At 44.1% G+C, this 19,887-nt stretch overlaps 1 protein-coding gene across 3 annotated transcripts in view; it reads right to left on the reverse strand.

Moving 5' to 3' along the window:
- The window catches only part of TPP2 (tripeptidyl peptidase 2), a 63,199-nt gene extending 44,821 nt beyond the window's left edge, over nt 1-18,378 (reverse strand). The window contains exons 1-4 of one of the 3 annotated variants that reach the window (XM_057707355.1): nt 18,095-18,373; nt 11,125-11,253; nt 1,896-1,991; nt 39-143 (exon numbers count right to left, since the gene is read on the reverse strand). In XM_057707355.1, the coding sequence (XP_057563338.1) occupies nt 39-143; nt 1,896-1,991; nt 11,125-11,253; nt 18,095-18,259 (495 nt within the window). In that variant the 5' untranslated portion in view covers nt 18,260-18,373. Of the gene's footprint in view, nt 1-38; nt 144-1,895; nt 1,992-11,124; nt 11,254-18,094 lie in introns of all 3 variants that reach the window. The other 2 variants (XM_057707354.1, XM_057707356.1) reach the window with 2 other exon arrangements.
- Nucleotides 18,379-19,887: the final 1,509 nt, after the last annotated feature.

Here is a 19,887-nt window from a genome sequence, read left to right on the forward strand (position 1 = left end):
AACACGGTAATGTTTAAATAAAAGCGACTAGCACCAACTTGAGAAGGGCAATTGTTGGCAACATCGAATTCTTCCTGCTTTCGACAGGCTTCTGCAAGAGCCACTCTGTGAACAGGGTCCCAGATTTTTTCCTTCCGTTCTTTCTGCAAAGACAGAAAAAATGACCTTCCAAGGAGGCTGACGAATATTCAGGTAAGCCTACATAGTCATTTATAGTTGTTACGAGCTGTAATGCTACACCCAATTCTCCTACAGAGGTTAAAAAAAAATCATTTATAACAAGCTGATAAAGCAATGGATCAGTTATAAAAAAAAGTGACTAGTTAATTCACCACATCTAGGTTTTAAGAGAACAAGTTTACCAAGGCACAACCGAATGTATTTTTACACATCATACGCCCCAGTTTAAACCCTTCCCTTCTCCAAGAATGAATAATACCACGTCAGTAACTGACTGAAATCCCAGCCATTTTAAGAAAAAGAAAGTGATGTATTCTGGACCTTTACAGAATTGGGAAATGCCTCCAGCGGCAAGCAAGCTGAAGACAGGAGTAAGACTGCCTGCAGCTGCGTGTTGATGAGCAGGTGGGCTTCCTCAAGCTCCTCCCTCTCTAGCCTGCTTCCCCGCCCCCCCACCCTTGCTGACTTGATAGGGCTCTTTGCTACTGATATTGGCCGTACCTTCACCTCTAGTGTCTTGAACCATAGTGCCTCCCAACAGAAGTCTGTTAGTTAAAGAAATCCTTTCCAGTAAAATAATCAACCCCACTGAGCTAAGGACAGGGATCTGCTTTAACTTAACCACTCTATTTCCATGTTAATTTGTACCTTAACACAGCTAATTGAATTTAATATAGTGCATAAAAATACTGTGCATTTCAGCACAAAATTTTAAAACAAAACAGTATCCAATAAAAGCTGAGTTACGTGCATTTATTTTTTTGTATTTTTTTTTTCGGAATGATTGGAATCTGTCAAATAAGTAAAGGTTACATATGTAAAATACTGAGTAACTTCCTCTGGTTCACTGACCCCCCCTGGAGAAACAAATCGCAATACTTGATTAGATACGAGGGCCCACAGGTCTTACGCCCTTTCCAAGAATCAGATCTTGTTTTGCAGTTGAAACCTGTATGGGCTACTGGTGTCAGCAGTCCTGTGAAGCAGCACTGTCAACCTTTAGAAACTATTAAAACTCAAATTTTCAAATACTACATAAAATTAAAATTTCATTTCCTTAGCCACACTGGCCACATTTCAGGTTCTCAGTAGCTACTTGTGGCCACCATGACGGACAGATAACAAACATTTCAAACCTTTCCATCATCACAGAAAGGTCCACTACTGCACCGTTTTAAAGCAGTCTCCTTCTCACTCAATTCACAATTCTTCTCTAATGACAGATTGTGTTTCCTATCCTTCAGCTGCTTTAGGTCTGAGTAATTCTCTCCCTAACACTGAACGATGACTTGGATCAAGAAAGCTAGGTAAAAAAAAGACTAAGAAAATGGGACAAATTAGCATAGAAACGATAGGAAAGGGAATAAATAAGGCAGTCCAGGCTTTAGATCGACTGTCTATAACTTTTCTGAAGTTAAAAAAAGTCCTTCAAAAATCCAATGAAAGCATATCCCATCTCCCAGAAAAACACAAAAACTGAATATAATTTCAAGATACTCACAGATCCCCTAAACTTATCCATGTACCCAGGATTAAGAACCATGAACGGGTAACATTCCATTGAACAGAATCGTGCTTTAAGCAGTCATCATCGGAAAGCCTCCCAGACCACCCCCCAAACAATTAAGTTAGTGAGATGTTAGCAACTGTTTTTCCTTCAGTATGAATAAAATGTGAGCAAGAAAAGAAGTCACGGATACAAGACTGTACATTACCTGTATTCTTTCCTTGAGAGCCTTTGGATAGAAATCATAGCCATTTTTTATGCCAATGTGGTATCTGCCTGAGGGATTTGTCCAGCTCGCAGGAATCTATTAAAAAAAAAAAAAAAGTAAATTTCCCACTCACTACATGCTTCCCAATTTCAATGATATAGCACTGGGGGAAAAGGTATCCGAATGGCTCAACCTGGATGAACAGGCTCAAGTATTACAGTAGTATTCTAAATATTCCAAGTTGCCACTTAATCTCTCTCTGGCTCCTTTTCTCCCCTCAAGGAGATTGGCTTAACTAGAATGCCTTTCATTTACACAATGCTTTACAGTTCATAAAGTGCTTTCAACATCACATTAAACCACTGAGACCTTCAGTTCCCGAGCATAAAGGACATCTCGCCTCCCCCTTCACCACTCCACAGGGGAGGGAAGCAGCCTACAGAACCTCTCCACCCTTAGATCTCCCACTAAGAAAAAGAACGTCACTCTCCTCTGCGATACTACAGGATAGGCCCAGATACTAAAAAAAAAAAGAGCTCTTTGAGTTCTTACGAAAAAAAGTTCCATAAAATCATGTTAATTACATATAACATCTTATGTCTTTTCCGCTACTCAAAGTATTTAAAAATAACGCTTCAAGCTTTTAATTAACAGAATGACGTAAAAGCATGCCCAGTTTACAAACGGAGAAAGCAAAGAAACAAAAAGAAATTAAACTACGGAGCCTGCGCTCTAGAGCCCGAGAGCCACAAATACTGAGCCCGTGTGCCACAACTACTGAAGCCAGCACACCTAGAGCCCACGCTCCGCAACAAGAGAAGCCACCGCAATGAGAAGCCTGTGCACCACAACGAAGAGTAGCCCCCACTCACCCCCACTCACTGCAACTAGAGAAAGCCCGTGTGCAGCAACGAAGACTCAACCCAGCCATAAATAAATAAATTTATTTATTTAAAAAAAAATTGCTGGCCCACACAGCAGGGGGGTTGAAAAAAAAAACAAAACTGGAATCTAGTTCTATCACGGAAACAAAAACTTGGTGTAAAGGATATGGAATTGAAAGTCAGATAAACCTGGCTGTGTGCCCAAATTCCACCACGTACCAGATGGGACTCACAGGCTTCCACTTCCTCATGTGCAAAAGGAAGAAAACAATCTTTACCTCCCAGTTCGCATAAATAATAAGATGCATGAACATCAACCAACTGGAAATGTCAATCAAGACAATGGGGACCCTTCGTAGTCTTTGTCATCACAGGACCCGGGATCACTAACAACAGCTTTTAAATGCATACAGATTATGGGGCTGAACTATCGGCCACTCAGAGCTGGTGGACTTGTGCAGGATCTCTGACTCGTCCCCAAGTCCCTCTTTTTCAAATTATTACCCAGGCAGGAAGCCTTCGGAGAAATCTTCTCACAACTAAACAGAGGAACTCAATCATTCACAGAACTTCAAAGATCAACTGACTTTTAAAAGTGTGCATATCAGTAGTCATTTCTGAATCTCCTGGATGTCTGGAGTTTGTGAAATTTCAAACATGTTGGCATACAAGCTAGCACTTTTCACTCCAAACTTAGCAGCCTTCTTTAGAGAACAGGGATTCTTAACTCTAACATTCTTGTAACACCCTGTAACATAATAACAATAAAGTGTTGCAACAACAAAAAGGTACATAGTTACTAGTGGGCAAATCCAAAGACTATTCAATCACAGCACAGGTGGCTTTGTACCTCTATGCTAGACAGCTACTCTGTGCAAAGAGATTACAAAAAGCTGTGAAACGCCAAAGGATTAAATGGAATAAGGAATTAAAATAACTGCAAAATAATCAGGTGTTAAGACAATCACAATTAAACTGTGTATGTATGTAATACAATAAAAATAATCCAATAGACATAATTTACATTTAATTAAAATGAGACCAAATTCTGCAGGCCCATGAAACCAGATACTTCTCAAATCACTACTATATATTTTCTTCATGGTAAAGGCAGACTAGTGACCTACAAAAATTTACCTTAAAAAAAAAATCAAAATAAAAATTACGTATAATCATGGTTCTGGCTAGCTAAACTTAGCCAAGTTAGAGTAAAGCTAACTTTACTCCGAGGTAATTACAAAATATGTCATTTTACGTATTTGAGTATTCCACACAAATGAAGTTATTTTTGGTCTCTTAAGAATCAAAGTGCTTTATTTTGACCATTTTAAGCAGCTGTCTTTAAGAGTTTTAATTCCATGGCAACTACAATGTAATAAGACTGATTTTCAAGCAAGAAACAGAATCTCTTTAGTTACTAATTACACCTTTTTCCCCTGACTCTTTTAAAGAGGATGCCTAATGAACTGAGGGTCTTCCTAACAAGCCAAGAGTCATCAAGAGTTGTCAATGTTCCATGTGGGAAAACTGTGTTGAGTTTTTGCCTCAAAACTGTATTTCAGACTCATCAGCCTCGTGGTCCTGCCAGGACACAAGGGTCTGCTCCCCTTCTGCTCTCACTGCATCTAAATACAGTGTGAACCTGGCCGACAGCTTCCCGGTCTCTGGACTAACCATTTTTTACTATGTAAGGGAAAATATTGATGATTTTAAAAATGACTTCAAGTTAAATGTGGTAAAATTTTAAAAATCACTGTGCTCCCTTCCAAATGCTACTAAAATTAGAATAAAGGAGAAAAAAAATAAAACTCCAAAGGACAAAGAATGGGCAATAAGGTTTTAGAAGCCAAAGGTCACCACATTTTAAGGTTGCAAAGTACAAGAAGGCAATGAAAATTAGTGGGGAAATTATGAAATTTTAATACATGGTGTTGGGACAAGTGGATCTTCAGATGAAAAAAAGCACACAGGACTCCTATTTCAAACTAAGCATTAAATCAATTCCAGGTGACTTCTAGAACAAATATGATAAGAAAAACAATGAAAGCTTTTAGAAAATAAATATGGGAGGATTTCTTTTCTTTTCTTTTTTTTGCTATCAAATACAATTTAAAGAAACTCAGAGCACATCTACTCAGGCGTTTACTGTTTCTTTTGCTTGGCCTTCATTTCTGCTGCTCCATGTTTTCTTCCTGTCTGAAAAGCTGCTTTTTACTATTTTTTAAAAGTTATCTGCTGGCTATAAATACGCTTAGATTTACTTCACCTGGGACTGTCTTTATTTCACCTTTTCCCCGAACATATTTTCACTGAGGAATAGAGTTTGCAATCGGCAGATCTTTTCTTTCTGCACTGGAAAAATGTTGTGTCACATCCTTCTGGCCCCCAGGGTTTCTGATGAGAAAGCTAACGTCACCTGAATATCTTTCCCGTCTATACAGTGAGTCACTTTTCTCGGGCTACCTTCAAGATTTTTTTCTTTATCTTTCATTTCTGGCAATCTGATTAGGATGATTCTGGGCATGAATTTCTTTTGGTTTATCTTATTTGGGGTTCACTCAGCTTCTAGAATTGGTAGGTTTATATCTCTGCCAAACTTGGGAGATTCTCTGCCACTTTTCTTCCAATATTTTTTTTCAGCAGCACACTCCTTTTCCCCTTTCTTGGAGGCTGACGAAGCAACTGTGTGACCATTTGTTATTGACCTACAAGTTCACAGAGTTACATTAGTTATTTCTCAGTCTTTTTCTCTTCTTTATTCAGAATGGTTATTTCCCATTGGTTGATCTTCAAGCTCACAGACTGTCATCTTCATTCTGCTATTGCATCCATCCAGTGATACTTTCTTAAAATTTCAGTTATTGTCAGCTTCAGTTCTAAAATACCCATGTGAGTGTTTTCACAGCTTCTGTATCTTTGCTGAGTGTATTAGTTACTGCTGTTACAAATTACCACAAACTTCGGGACTTAAAGGAACACACATTTACTATGTTACATATTCTATCAATCAGAAGCTGGCGCAGCTTAGCTGGATTCTCCACTTGGCTCCAACCCAGGTGCTGGCCAGGGCCCTGCTCTCATTTGGCACTTGACTGGTGCTGAGTTTGGTGGAGTTTGCTTCCCTCTGTCTGCAGGACTGAGGGCCACTGATTCTCACTGGTTGTCAGCTGGAGGAAGGACTTCTTAAGACACAAAAAGCCCCAATCAAAAAGCCAAAAGACTGATATCTAACTACAACGAATTTAAGAACTTCTACTCATCAAAAGACACCATCTGGAAAGTGAAAATACGAATACAGAGTGGGAGAAGACACCCGAAACACATGTAAACCAAGGACAGGTAATCCCACAAATCAGTAAGAAAACAAGTGACAATTCAGTATGAAAAACAAAGGGCAAATGAGGCACTTCACAAAAGAGAAAATCTAAATGTCTAAATAACATATGAAAAGGTGCTCCATCTCATTAGTACTTAGAGGAATGCAAATTAAAACCATAATGTGATACAGCCAGATTCCCAGCCTATCTGCAAAATTTAAAAAGCCTAAAACCACCAAGTGTTAGCAGTGCAACTCTCAAAAGTCCTACATATGGCTAGTGGAAATGTATGTATTTTATATTTTAGTATAAACACTTGGAAAAACTGTTCTGAATCACCTAGTAAAGGTGCATCTCTATGACTCAGCAATTCCACTCCCAGGTATACAACCTAGAGCTACCTGTACATGTGTGCATAGGATACATTTGCAAGAATGTTCTCTAGAGAACTGTTACTGACAGTCCCAAACTGGAAACAACTCAGCTGTTCCCCAGCAGAATGGACAGAACGTGGTACATACAAACTGTGTCACAGGCACAGCAATGAAACGGAACACATCATCACCCCATGCAATTCATGGCTGAACCTCACGAATCTCGCAAACACCCAGGAAAAGAAGACATGAAGTGATGCATAAATGAGGCCATTCATATAAAGTTCACAAGTAGGCAAAACTAACAACACATTCCATGTATCCGCATAGAGGTATAAAATCGTAAAGGAAAGCAAAGAAGTGATTATCACAAAAGTCAAAATATACTGTGATCTGGAGAGCACAGAAAGGTTCTGAGGTCTGGCAATGCTCTCTGTCTTCTCTGGGGTGGATAAAATGGCGTTCCTTTAAATGACTCATTAAACTGTACGTATGTATTCTGTGCACTTTTCTTTCTGCCTGTACAATTTACCATGAAAGGTGCTATGCTTCTATTTACTTTTCTGCTTCCACCTGCTCCTAGGAGTACCGCTGGCGGTAGGCAGCAGACCGCCAGTTTCTCAAGACGGCTTAGGAACAGCATCCTTACAGGATGAGATGACGGGAATCTTCAAAGCACCTAACTGTAGCTGATCTTAAACTGGCAGAAGAGTTAGACGTTAACCGTCAGCAGTTTATGGGCTATTTACAACGAGCAGAATTAGAATACAGGTATTTAATTCACTTTAAAGCTCAGTTAAGTCAAAGAAACTTGTAGACTTTACTGTGTTGCTTTCTGAAAACTATGTACTAGAGTTCTGAGAGACCCCACTAGCGAGAATCCCAGTGACTAATCACATTATTCATTTCAATGATTACTACAAAATATGTGAACACCTGCACATACTTGAAAAAAAATTAACTGAACATGTGTCTAGCTATGGTCTGTGTAAGGCTGGAGAAGGGAACTGTCACCAAGAAGACGGGCGGAAAGTTGGTATGAGGACCCATTAATGAGTCCCCTGCCGCTCACCCCACATCCTGCATGAAGCTGATGAGATCCAGCTGGGATGTCAACTCTCGAGAGAGGTCTACGGAGCAGACGGGAAAGATGAAACACAGTGAAGCGTCTGCCAGGGATCTTCCTGGGTGCCTTTCAAGGTTTGGGTCCCTGAATGCTGACGGCCTGACGTCTCTCTCACTCCTCTCCCCAAACTCCAGGCCAAACAGACTGAGGCCCTCTTGGAGGTAACTGGGCATCTCAATGGGAAAAATATACCACATACTGAGATCCCAGGGCCTCCCATGACAGCAGCACGACCCTACAGTGAGACCCACACCACAGAGTCTCCACAAGCAGAGAACTTCCAATCACCTTTCACGTGCCACTAAATCAGACAGCTGTGGTGAGGGGATACCTGAGGAAAAGTGCTCACGTCAGAAGCAGAGCACGAGGAAGAACACGCAGGGGAAGAAGGAGGAGGGTGGGGGGGGGGGAGAAAAAAAGGAGATGAAGAAAAAAGGAGAGCAAGATCAGGAGCAGGAAGAGGGAGAATGGGAGGAAGAGGAAGGTGAGTAAAAAGAAGAAGAAGAGAAGAAATAGTGAGAGAGAACTTTTTAAGACGATATTCTCACAGATAAAATGCTGCATACACGATACAAAAACATGCTCTGAGGGAACATGAACAGACTTCTGCAATTAAAAATAGGCAAAATTCAATACAAGGGTTAAAAGAAAATGTTGAGAAAATCTTGGAACTCTCTCAGGAAGGAAAAAAATCAAACAAAAGCAATGAAGAAAAGGTAGAAAACATAAGAAAATGGGAGGATCAACTAAAGAGGCCAAGTGTCCACTTAACAGGAGTCCCAGAAAAAAGAACAGCAAAAAAGTGGGAGACAATGCAAGAAAATTACAAATGAAGGACTGGAGAGTTAAACCCTCTCCTTTCAGTTTTTAATTCTACAGATAAAGTCTAAAGGTGTATGTGGGGGGGGGGGGGAGAATAAAAAGTATTAGCATGTCATTCAAAACTCTGAAGATAATGTATAAAAGCCTTAACCCTGGCTGAGTAGGAACTGGTGCTGAACCATGGAAAGGGGATTAAACTTCTCTTGTTAGAAGCCTTGTAGAAGATTCCTTAAACTATGCAGACATATTGGATGCAATTAAAGGTTAAATTTTAAAAAAACTTACTATACTGATGAGCTGAAACAGTTAATAGCACAGCTAAAGAAATACATCACTGAGTTGAGAAAGGATGTAAACACCAATCTATCAATTTTCTGATCTTATTTCACAGCCATGTACACGACACACTAATTCTACCTTTAAGCACTAGTAACGTTATGAGAGCATATAGTTTATCTAAAGCCCAGGCTACTACAACTATTTAAAAACAAATTATTGAGGATAATACTTTATATGATTCTAAGTCTGCCTGACTTACTAGGAGTGCTCTCTAGTTTCCCAGAGTAATGTAACGTCCAAAAATCGCACGTTTCTCTTTGAAACATACTCTAAACAACAAGGTTGACTTGAGAAAGACAGGCAATGCTAGAGCTATCCAGATGTGCAGAAAATCATTTCCCTGCCGTATTTCTTTTTAAAGCACGTGGTTCCTTTGTCAGCTTGGGCTGCCATAAGAAAACAGCAAAAACTGGGTGGTTTAACAGCAGACGTTTACTTTCTCACAGTTCTGCAGAAGCAGGAGATCAGGGTGCTAGCGTGCTCAGGTCCTGGTGAGACTTCCGTCCTGGGCTGCAGGCACGGCTTTCTCACTGTGTCCTCGAAGAGCAGAGAGAAGCAAGCGCTCCCTGAGAAGGCACTTATCAAGGTGCTAATCCCATCAATGGGGGCCCCACTCTCATGACCTCATCTAACACGAATCACCTCCCAAAGGTCCCACCTCCCAACACCATCACCTTGGGTGTTAGGGCTTCAACATAGGAATTCAGGGTCACAATGCAGTGAATTCAGGGTCACAATGCACGTGGAAAAAGAAGCAAAACTGGGATATCAATGCCTGCCATCTGCCTGTGATGGGCAGACTCTAAAATGACCCACAGTCCTCTCTCCTTAGAGAAGGAAGAATGGTGAATATAAGGAGATATCACTCCTCTGATTATGTTATGGGAAGTAATAAGGCAAAGGTCAAGGGATTTTTCAGATGCAATTAAAGTCCCTCATCAGGGCGACTGAGTTCATCAAAGGAAGAGTGCCCTGGTGGGCCTGACCTAATCAGGCCAGCTCTTTGAGAGAGACTGGGGCCACCCCTAAGGTCGCAGAGATTCTCCTGCTGGCCTTGAAGAAACACGCTGTTGTGAATGAATTCTCCCAACAACTAGGTGAACCTGGACGATGACCCTGAGCCTCGGTAGAGACCACAGTCCCATCAGCACCTGACTGAGGCCTGTGAGACCCCAAGCAGAGAACCACAAAAAGTCACGCCCAGACTCCTGACCCACAGAAACTGTGAGACAGTGAATGTAGGAATGTATGTAGAAAAGCTGCCGCGTGTGTTAATTTGCTGTGCAGCACAGAAAAGTCACACACTGCTGCAATGGTCCCACCTAACAGACAAGATGTACATGAATTCAGAGTAAAAGGTGGGAAGTTAAACACAGCTCTTTAGATGTCTCAATAATCACAAATTTATCTCCCAAACTAATTCTGCTTATTGTGTGAAGAGAGTACTGAAACACAGTCAAGTTCTTGCCATCTAACAAAGCCATGAGCTAATATCTGATGAACTGCTTTATATTTCTTTCCTAATCACCTTTCATGTTAGCCAACCCCAGCCTTCCTACCAAGTACGCGGAATAAGACAAAGCCAGACATTTAAGTCCACAAATATTAAAGCCCAAATATTTCCTGCTCAAGTTCCCAGAAGGTAAAAGAGGAAGGCAAAACTACATTCTCATCACTTTTCCCACTTCTCCACTTAAAACTTACACTTTTTAGAATTCAGCAGCCATACTGAAGGAAAAAAAACCCAATTCTAAGCCCACTATCAAACAACAAAGACAGTACCTTCTACTAAGATGGACCCTAAGGGTCCACACCACCTGGTACCCACACCCTTGTAAAATCCCCTCTCTGTGAGCGTGTGCTGGATCTACTGACTCACTTCTAATGAAAAGAACATGGCAGAGGTAACAGGCGTCACTTCCAACATCACTTTATAAAGAGACCACGGCCTCCACCTGGGCTCTCTCTCACAGACCCGCTCACCCTGGGGAAGGCAGCTGAACACTGTGAAGCAGCCGCATGGAGAGGCCCACGTGTTGAGAAACCAAGCCTGCCAAAATCCACAAACTCCCCCTCCCCAGCCATGTTGAGCCTTCAGATGGAACCACAGCCCTGGCCAACGGTTAGCCAGCTCCGGAGAGATCCTGAACAGAGGCACCCAGCTAAATCACGCCCAGATGTCTGACTCACAGACACTGTAAAATAACAAATGTTTGTTGTTTTAAAGCATGAAGCTTTGGGATGATTTGTTATACGGCAATAGGTAATTAATACCATACCATGAAATGTAAGGTAAAAACATAAAATGCTTTGAGGCAATAGTACAAAAAGAAAGAAGCAATTCAGTAAAAAGATAAAAACTCCAACCTTAAGCACTCTTCCTGAAAGACCAACAATTTCACCATCTTTTGGCTCTACTACTGTAGCAGTATTCACATCACCACTTCCCGTTGTGTCAATGATATCAATGATTTTCGGCTTTCCATCCGTCGTAACCTGAAAATTAAAAGACAATTAAAATATGAATTACAGGTTTTGGTTTTTATCCTTAAAGCAATGCCAACTTCCGTGTGTGTGTGCACGCATATGTACCCACACATAAAATATCCCACAAAACCTGCATTCCTTTTAAAAAGAGAACTGAATCATTTTAAACCAAAAGCTTGACAAACACTAACAAGAACACTTAAGTCATGCAAAACACCCCAGAATCCTTCAAGTGCTTTCACACGTTTACGTAAATACAGCCTGCGCACTCACCACAGGTGCTGAGAGTACAGCAATGACCAACACACAGAATTCCTGACCTCACAGATATCGTGTTACATGGACCCAATAAACAAATAAATCAAATATATAACATGTCGGATGGTAATCACTACTACCAAGAAAATCCAGCAGGGAGAGGAGACAGGTGGTATGGGGCCTTCAGTACTAACTAGGCGGGTCAAGAAAGGTCTTGTTGAGAAAAGATCTGAAGAAGCTGAGTTTGGGGTTGGATAAGGACAAAACTTTAAGGGAAAAACATTTAATAACATGTCCCTACTGGAGGCCACACTAACACTCAAACCTCTTAAGCATGTTCAAACTTACCCCTTAACTCGTCTGCCCCCAGGCCCTGCCGTCCTAGGAAGCCAACACACACCCCGTTGCTCGAGGCAGAAACTGAGAGTCCTTCTCGGACTCTAGTTTACTCCTGACAGCAAATCTCTCAGGAAGCCCTCTTCCTTCTACCTCTGAAGCCCAGCTCAGACCCACCTCTTGATCTTCCCTGCGGCTGTCCTGAACCTCTCCACCACCACCACCTCCTGCCTTCACCGCGTGATGCCCGCCCCCAGGAGGCCCTTCACAAGCAACAGTAAAGACCGCAAGCCGGGCCAAGCCGGCCCTCCACTGAACCCTCTCGTGGGCGCCCAGGGCTCGGGCCCAGACGCTGCTGTGGCCAGCTTCTTCCCGCCTCATGACTTTTTGCACAGGGTCCTTCCTCTGAGAATTCTGCCTCTTCTGTTGTTCCACAGGGATCCCAGTCTCACTTTTCCGTTTTCTAGAAAATGCCACCTCCTTCAGAAAGGCCTCCCTGATGATCTCACTTAAGTGCTCACCTTCCTAAACCTGATTGTTTTTTCTCATGGTGCCTCGTTTCCCTCACAGAACTTCACTTGATTTGCAATGACAGTCTGTAACTCTTCACCTATTTCCACTATTAGAAGATAAGCTCCACAAGGGCAAAGGTTATGTCTATTTTATTCACCAAATTACCCCAAAGCTAGCAGTGCCTGTTAGGCAGCCAAGGCAGGTGCGACTGCTGGATGGCCCAACACCAATGACTTAGCATTAACACTGACTTTCCTCGACTGTGGTCTCTTGCCAGCCCCAGACTTTCATTTGGGTCATCCTGACCGCTACTGCGAACAGTCATGCTGAACACACTTATTGCCTTTGTGGGATAAACCATTCTGGGGCGCCTTCTGGGCCAGCTTTGCAAAGGTAATTTGCAGCATTCAAGATATACGTGCTGAGTTACCAGCAGAAATCAGGTGCGGAGACACAAAAAAGACAGAAAAAAGAAGACCCTCACTCTCAAGAGAGAAACAGGAATGTAAAAAATGCCTACAGTGTGACGAGAGCACATTCTTCAGATTCCTTTTCCACCTGGAGAATTCTCCCTCTTGAAGATGAAGCGTAATGTCCATCATTAAGACATTACTTTCTGGTCTCACCCTCCCCCCCACCCCGTCCCCAATACCAACGGCAGTGTCCTCAGAGCTTTGTAGTTAAGGTGTAACCTAAAGGAGGACGGGGAATTCACGTATGTGAAGGAAACAAACACACATTTTTTGCTTGACAAGGTAAACCTAGGGGGTGGCTGGTGGATCCCAGATCTCATTCCAGTGATCAACCAACTGGGGGCTGACAGCTCTGTCAGGGGCCACACAGCTGTTATTTCTCTGTATGGTAACTTATAAGCTGAATGTTTATTTCTGGGGGGCTCTCTACACTAGTAACAAGTATTCTAATACACTCAGACGCCTCAAAACCATGATTAAACAAACATCACTGCACAAATCATACCCTGATAAGATTATGATAAAACTTAAGTCAGACACTGGTTTTAAAGGGACTTGCTAAGTATCTTTGAAAATAAAACAAAGGAATGAAGAAAAATATAAGAAAATCTAACAAAATAAAAATAGAAACCACTAACAGGAAGTTAATACTCTCCTATAAAGTTAAAACGAGCCAGATCTTGTACTAAGACCATAAGCAAATCATCTATTTTAAAATGTATTCCAAATAAGTACATAATTTGAAAGCTACACCAGAGCGCTAAGAACACAAACCGTCTGTCTTCATTGTCTCATTCAGTGACCAAACAACTTCAGTGACTTGAGGGCAAGAATCACAAGAGATCACTAACAAGGCAGACAGGGATCCCTCTCATCAGAAAGCTCCTTAGGAGGGTGTGAGCAAAGGAAGAAAGCCTAACGGGATTTCGTGGCTTATTTACCATCTACAACTGCCACAAGTGTTTCTCACAGGGATCTCTCTCTCTCATTAAAAACTCTTATATTTGCAGTTTTCTATCTATGGACTTCTTCCTTCAACCATTAGGTAAAACGAACTACTCCACTGGAGATAAGAAGATACAAGAGGGAGTTCAGGGTTAGGAAGGACAGGTTTTAAAAAGGCAAATCGGCTGAGAATTTTGCAGAGGCGCTCTGGGAGGAGGAAAGGAAACTGCGCTGCTAACATGAGAACTCAACCCTCATCTTTGAGGACGGGGAGGGGTCACGTGGGCCTGAAGGCACAGTTACCTTGCGGAGAGCTAAGGTGACCAGCCCTGGGAACGGGGTGGGGGACAGACAGGGCCGCTGGCTGAGCAGAACAAAAATGGCCCAAAGGTTCTCCCCAAATGTCAAGAACAAGTTACTTTGTATCTCCAGCTGAAACAGTTACAGTGGAGAAGCTGGTGAGGGTTTGTAGAGGATCAGAACAAGAGGGGGTAAGTTCACAAATTATCCTGCACAAACCAAAGTGAATGTATAAGCATTCACTTGCAATTTCAGGGAAGATACTGCAAATACTCCTTCGAGCACACAGTAGGACGTCATAAACAAACACTATTAAGTGAGTGTTATTCTAAGAACATAATAATGAACAGAGACAGGCCTTGCTTTCAGAAAGCTTACAATCCAGCTGGGAAGACAAAGGAGAATAGAGAACAGCAATGTAGAACAAGAAACAATAAAGGTAAGGACACTGTCCAGGAGAGCAGGTAGGAACACAAAAGCCAGCTTGGGGCAATCAGAAAAGGCTAACTGAAAGGGAGGTAATAAAACTTAAAACAAACTGAGAGCACCCATAATCAGTACACATCTATGACAACTTCCTCATTGCACTCTACACTTCAGTGAATGTAAAATCGGAAAGGCTTTTACAGGACTACCTCCTCCTTCCCCAAACTGTTTCTGCTCCATGAAGAAATTATGGACATTATCACATACATACATTTTTTTCCCATTCAACACAAATTGTTACAAGCACACTTCATACAAAATGAATTTGGATATATGCTTTCAAGGAAATTTAACTGAACCAGGAAAAAGGTATGTAAGCCAAAATACTAAATTGAAACACTTTAGGGAACTCCCTGGCGGTCCAGTGGTTAGGACTCTGCTCTTTCACTGCTGAGGGCCTGAGCGTGACCAAAAAAAAATAAAAAACAAAAACAAAAAACATTTTAAGTGCTATCGGAGGATAGGAAAAGATTACTATGAGAGTGAAGAGAGAAAAGAAACTACATAACTGTTACTCGACACTGGGCATTATTCCTCTTTGAACCCCCAGGTCATAACACAGCGGTTGGCACATACACATAAATACATGGGGGGGGGGCTGAATTAATATCACTAGATGTCCCCAGAGGTAACAGGTGAAGGCCCAGCTGGGTCTTAAGGGATTAAGTAGGCCTTTACAGGTAATCATAGAAGGCCTGCAGGCAGATTAAACCCCACGTGCAAAGGCACGTGTTGGGGAAAGACCTGGAACATCTGGGTGAGTGGAAAGGTGTGAAATGTTGGTGGAAGCACAGGGTAAATGGAGGGGTGGAGTGGATGTGGACAGAAAAAGCGGTGAGATGGGAACCAAGGCTCTGCACGGAGCTGGAGTTGGCTGGCAAAGGGCTTTGCAAAGTTCAAATCTGGGGGGTTTTATGCAAAGACAGGTGGAATGCCCAAATAGTTCTGTTTTATATTAAGCAAGGGTGTGATGGAAAGGTTTTTTTTTTTTTTAAGGAAAGTAACTTTGGCAATGTGAAGGGTGACCAATGGTGGCCGACACCCACTGGCTACCGTGCATTTATTTCCAGGCCCAGTCCAAGCCCCATCTCTTGTCCATGAAGCCTGATTGCTCCAGCTCTCACTGGTCCCCTGACCAATCTCTGTTAACAGTTACAGTCTGCAGGGCTACATCATCTTTTACGCAGAATGTCAGGCACCTGGCAGTGCCTGAATATTTGCTGAAAAAAAACCTTAATCATTTCTTTAATTATTACTCCTCTCATGCTGGCCGCCCTCTACATGTGACAAGCCTACACACCGCCACAAAAGAGAACTGGGCCCAAGGCCGGCACCCAAGAATGGGACTTCCCACTGTGTTCCTCAAAGCGTCCCCTTGTGCCTCTAGTCCTCTACGCAGACCCCACCTGTCTTTCCAAATGTCCAGTTCAACCTCCTCTTCCTATTTCACTCTTTCCTTCCACTTTATTTCCATCCACCTTCTTCTCTTTATGATGTATACAGAGATCTACAAAATACATTTGTTAAAGGGGGAAACAAAATCCTTAAAAATTCACTCCTGTTTGCAAACCACCTTACTGGATTTCTTTCAGATGGCCACGTTTAGGTCAATCTCTCAGAGTTAAATTTGTTAGAAGGTAAGAGTTATGTTTTCATTTTACTTGAAGTATGTTGTTGCTCAAACATTTATTATTACATGCACATACCTAAGGCACATTTATCCTTCAGAGAGTTGGTGACTTAAGATTCAGCATAAACTCCCTCTACGAAATAGCCTTGCTTAAAAAAATTGTTTAACACTTTTCATGAGCACTTTAAAAAGTCACAAGTAATTAACTGCCTCAATTTTCAGAGCAACCCTGTGGGATGAGAATTACTGCTACTTTACGGAGAGAGTTAACGGAATTATTTGAAAAGCAGGTCTGGGAAATTCTACAAAAGCATTTTTATTGAGACAGTACTCCTCCGAACTCTTCCAATCCCCTTATTATCCTGACAAAAGAGCCAGTGAACCACTTATTCCAGCTATTCTGCTACCACTTATCCATATAACAAGTAAACACACTCCACATCAGAATGGAAACCACTACCCTGTAATGAAGCCTCAACAAGGTGAGAGCTGTCACTGCTGTAAGTCTTCTGAGTTATTAACACAGCTGGACCACTAGAGCTACCAGGAGGGACTGCATCACCTGCTCCTCTTGTGATGCACCAGAGCTGCCTGGCAGGGCCACCACAGAGCTGCCTGGCAGGGCCACCAGAAGGTGTGCTGTGCCCCAGAATGCTGCTGGAGATTGAACAGGAGGAAGCGAGATTCCCAGAGGGATTTCTCTACAGAGTCGGCCAGACGGGTTCCCTTTCCCCCCTGCACGACATCCTAACCTCCAAAAAAATGCTATCTCAGTTATATGAGAGCACAAGAAAGGAGCCAGAGGATGGAGAGGCATGGGGGAGGAAGAGAATCATTAAACTTCAGGGTTTTAAGAAATACACGTGAAGGACTGATACAAGGAAGAGATCAGCATAGAGGAGGATTTAGCCAGGTTAGACATTTGGGAGGCGGATCTTGAACAACTCTGAAATTCTGTTTATTGCTGGGTTGTGGAACAAGGCTAAGGCTAAATCTATAAAAGTCAAACTCTGAACACTCTAATGAGAGTGCTTTTCGATGGAGAGGCGCATTTTAAAAAACTACGCTTCAGCCTGGTACCTTGAGCGAACCATTTCAAAGGTGCCTGAGGCAAAACAAAATGATTTCTAAAAATCATACAGGATGCTGTCTTACGTTTTGAGGCTGAAAAACAAAAAATACGGAAGCACAATTTAATGCAGTCTTTACAGTTCGCCACAAACGAACTAAATTGGGTTCCTCTTTATGTCAAAGACGAAGCCACGCGTTTCAATGACCCTAGACATGCACACCGCAGAAGGGGGTTTAAAAATAGAAGACGCAAAACTACCGGAGGAAGCAGTTCCGGAAGCGGACCGAGTTATCTTCTTGAGAGCCGGCTTTCGCGTTTCAAGATGAACCATTCCTCCCCAAACCACATCTCCCGAACGACAGCAGGAAAGATGAAGTTCTGATGGGTCCATCTGCCCCTGCTCTGTTTCCACCCCACCACCCCCACCCTCCCCTCCCGTGAAAGATAAAATGGCAAAACCCTCGTTTGCAAACAACAGGCGCGGGCCGGACGGCGCCCGGGACACCAGGGGCCCGCGGAGGCGGGCGGGGCGCCGGGCAGCGGCCCGAGGGCCCGGGGCCCGGAGGCGCCCGGGCAGCCAGGGGCTTCCGGGGCGCCAGGCGGCCCGGGCGCCCCGACCCGCCGCGCCGGGCCCGCCGCTTTTGTCTGGGCCGGGATCGGGGCCCCGCCGGGGCGCCCGGCCGCCGGGCCCTCGCCTCGCCCGCCCCCTCCCCGCGCCCCGCCGGGCCCCCCGCATCCTCCCGGCGCCCGGCCCCCGCCCGGCCGCGCAGCGGGCTCCGGCCTGCGGGGCTCGGCCGCCCGCGCCCCCCGCGCCCCGGCCCTCGGCGGCCGCCGCACCTGCATGCCCGGAGCCCCGGGATCGACCCCCGTGTCCAGGACGGCGATGAGCGCCCCTCGCCCGTCATACTCCGGGTAGCGGCAGAGGAAGGACGCCGCCCCGGTCTCTTTCTTCGGAAGGAGGCCGTGGAAGGGGAAGGGCTCCTCGGTCGCGGCGGTGGCCATGGACGCAGGCGGGAGGGCGAGCGAGCGAGCGGGCGGGCGGGCGGGCGGCAAACTGCCAGGCGGCGCGCGGACGCGGCGCGAGGACACCCCGGCGGCCGCGGGCCTGGGCGGGGGCGAGGGGCGGGGCCGCGCGCCGGCCAATCCCGGCCCGCCGGGGAGAGGCGGCCAATCACGCGCCGCGGCGTAAGCCAACCGCGCCGCTCTCAGGTGCGGGGCCCGAGGGTGGCCCGGGCTGCAGAGAAGGAGGCGGAGTCGGAGGTGTTGCTGGAGGGTTCGGTTCTGGAACCCGGGGTCTTAAAGGGACGCGCGTTCGGGATTTTTTTTTTTTTTTTTTTTTTTTTTTTTTTTTTTTTTTTTTTTTTAGGGGAGGGCCGGCTCCCGTGAAAAGGGTCCGCGTGTCCCGAGCCGAAACACTCCCCCGGGGGGACGGGGAAGGAAATGGGTTGCAGGAATGGGTTGTAGCAGGAATCCCGCGCTGGCAAGCGCTGGTGTCCGAACTTGTGGACGAAACTTGTTGGGTCAGCTGCCGCAGGATTCCCCCGTTGACCCGAGGAAAGGGAGCCGGCTCACGCTCGCCAAACCCCTCGGAGTCGTCGGATCCTCGGGAGATGCCGGGACGTGCATCTTCGGGAGGGAGCTGTTTGATTCAGTAGTGTGGGCTCGGGTTCCCCTGCCTGTGTCCAGCGGGTCCCTTGGCTGGGGTCAGATGGGGATGGGCCCGAGCCGCCGTCAACAGGAAGTGGGCTGTTGGCCATTCCGTCGGCCTCGTAGCCAGTAACAAAGTACCAGCCCCAAGTGGGCCCCCCCTATCCTCATTGCGTACCCTGGGCTTCAGGGATTTCTGAAAAACATTCTTTTTTTTTTTCCTTTTCCCCGTCTCTTTAAATTGATGTTTCTGGTTGGTCCTGAAGGTTTTTCACTCAGAGATCGAGCCACAATTTGCAGTTTTTCAGATTAACATGGCTCCATGCTGCCCTAGTGGCCCTTAAAGATCTTTTTGCCTGTATTTTTGCCAGGGTAATCTCAGTCTTTTGTATGGGTGTGCCAACGGCCCCTTTGGCAATCTGGTGAGGCGCATGGACTCCTCGGAACAATTTTAAACTCATAAAATTTAACATGGAATTACAAAGGAAATTATGTTGAAATAGTTATCAAAATATGAAAACCAACTCTGTTATATAGCAGTAGTTTTATACATGTGTGTATATAGTTATATGTATGCTTCTTTGCATGAAATAACAGGAGCTAGCCCCAAATCTAATAAGCTCCCATCATTTCAAAATCGTAAAGAGCATAAATTGTATTTTGAGACATCTGTAACACACTGTGTGATAAGAAACATTTTTATTGGTGACACAATAACAAACAGTAACTGCTGATACCACCCTGGTTATTACCTACATCTGTAACTGAAGGAAACATTTAATTAAAAGGTTAGTGGAAGGAAGAATGTATCTTTTTTTTCCTACTCAAGTCTTTGAAACTCAGATTCTATCACAGACTCCAGGTTAAGAATGCTTGGTGTAAAGGGAAATCCTATGCACACCAGCCTCCAATCCATAGAATTTGGAGATTCACCATTAAATCTCAAAAATTACTGTAATGGCTGTGCAATTTCTTTGAATTGA

Source organism: Hippopotamus amphibius, chromosome 14 (assembly GCF_030028045.1).
Source record: "Hippopotamus amphibius kiboko isolate mHipAmp2 chromosome 14, mHipAmp2.hap2, whole genome shotgun sequence".
Classification (NCBI taxonomy): Eukaryota; Metazoa; Chordata; class Mammalia; order Artiodactyla; family Hippopotamidae; genus Hippopotamus; species Hippopotamus amphibius.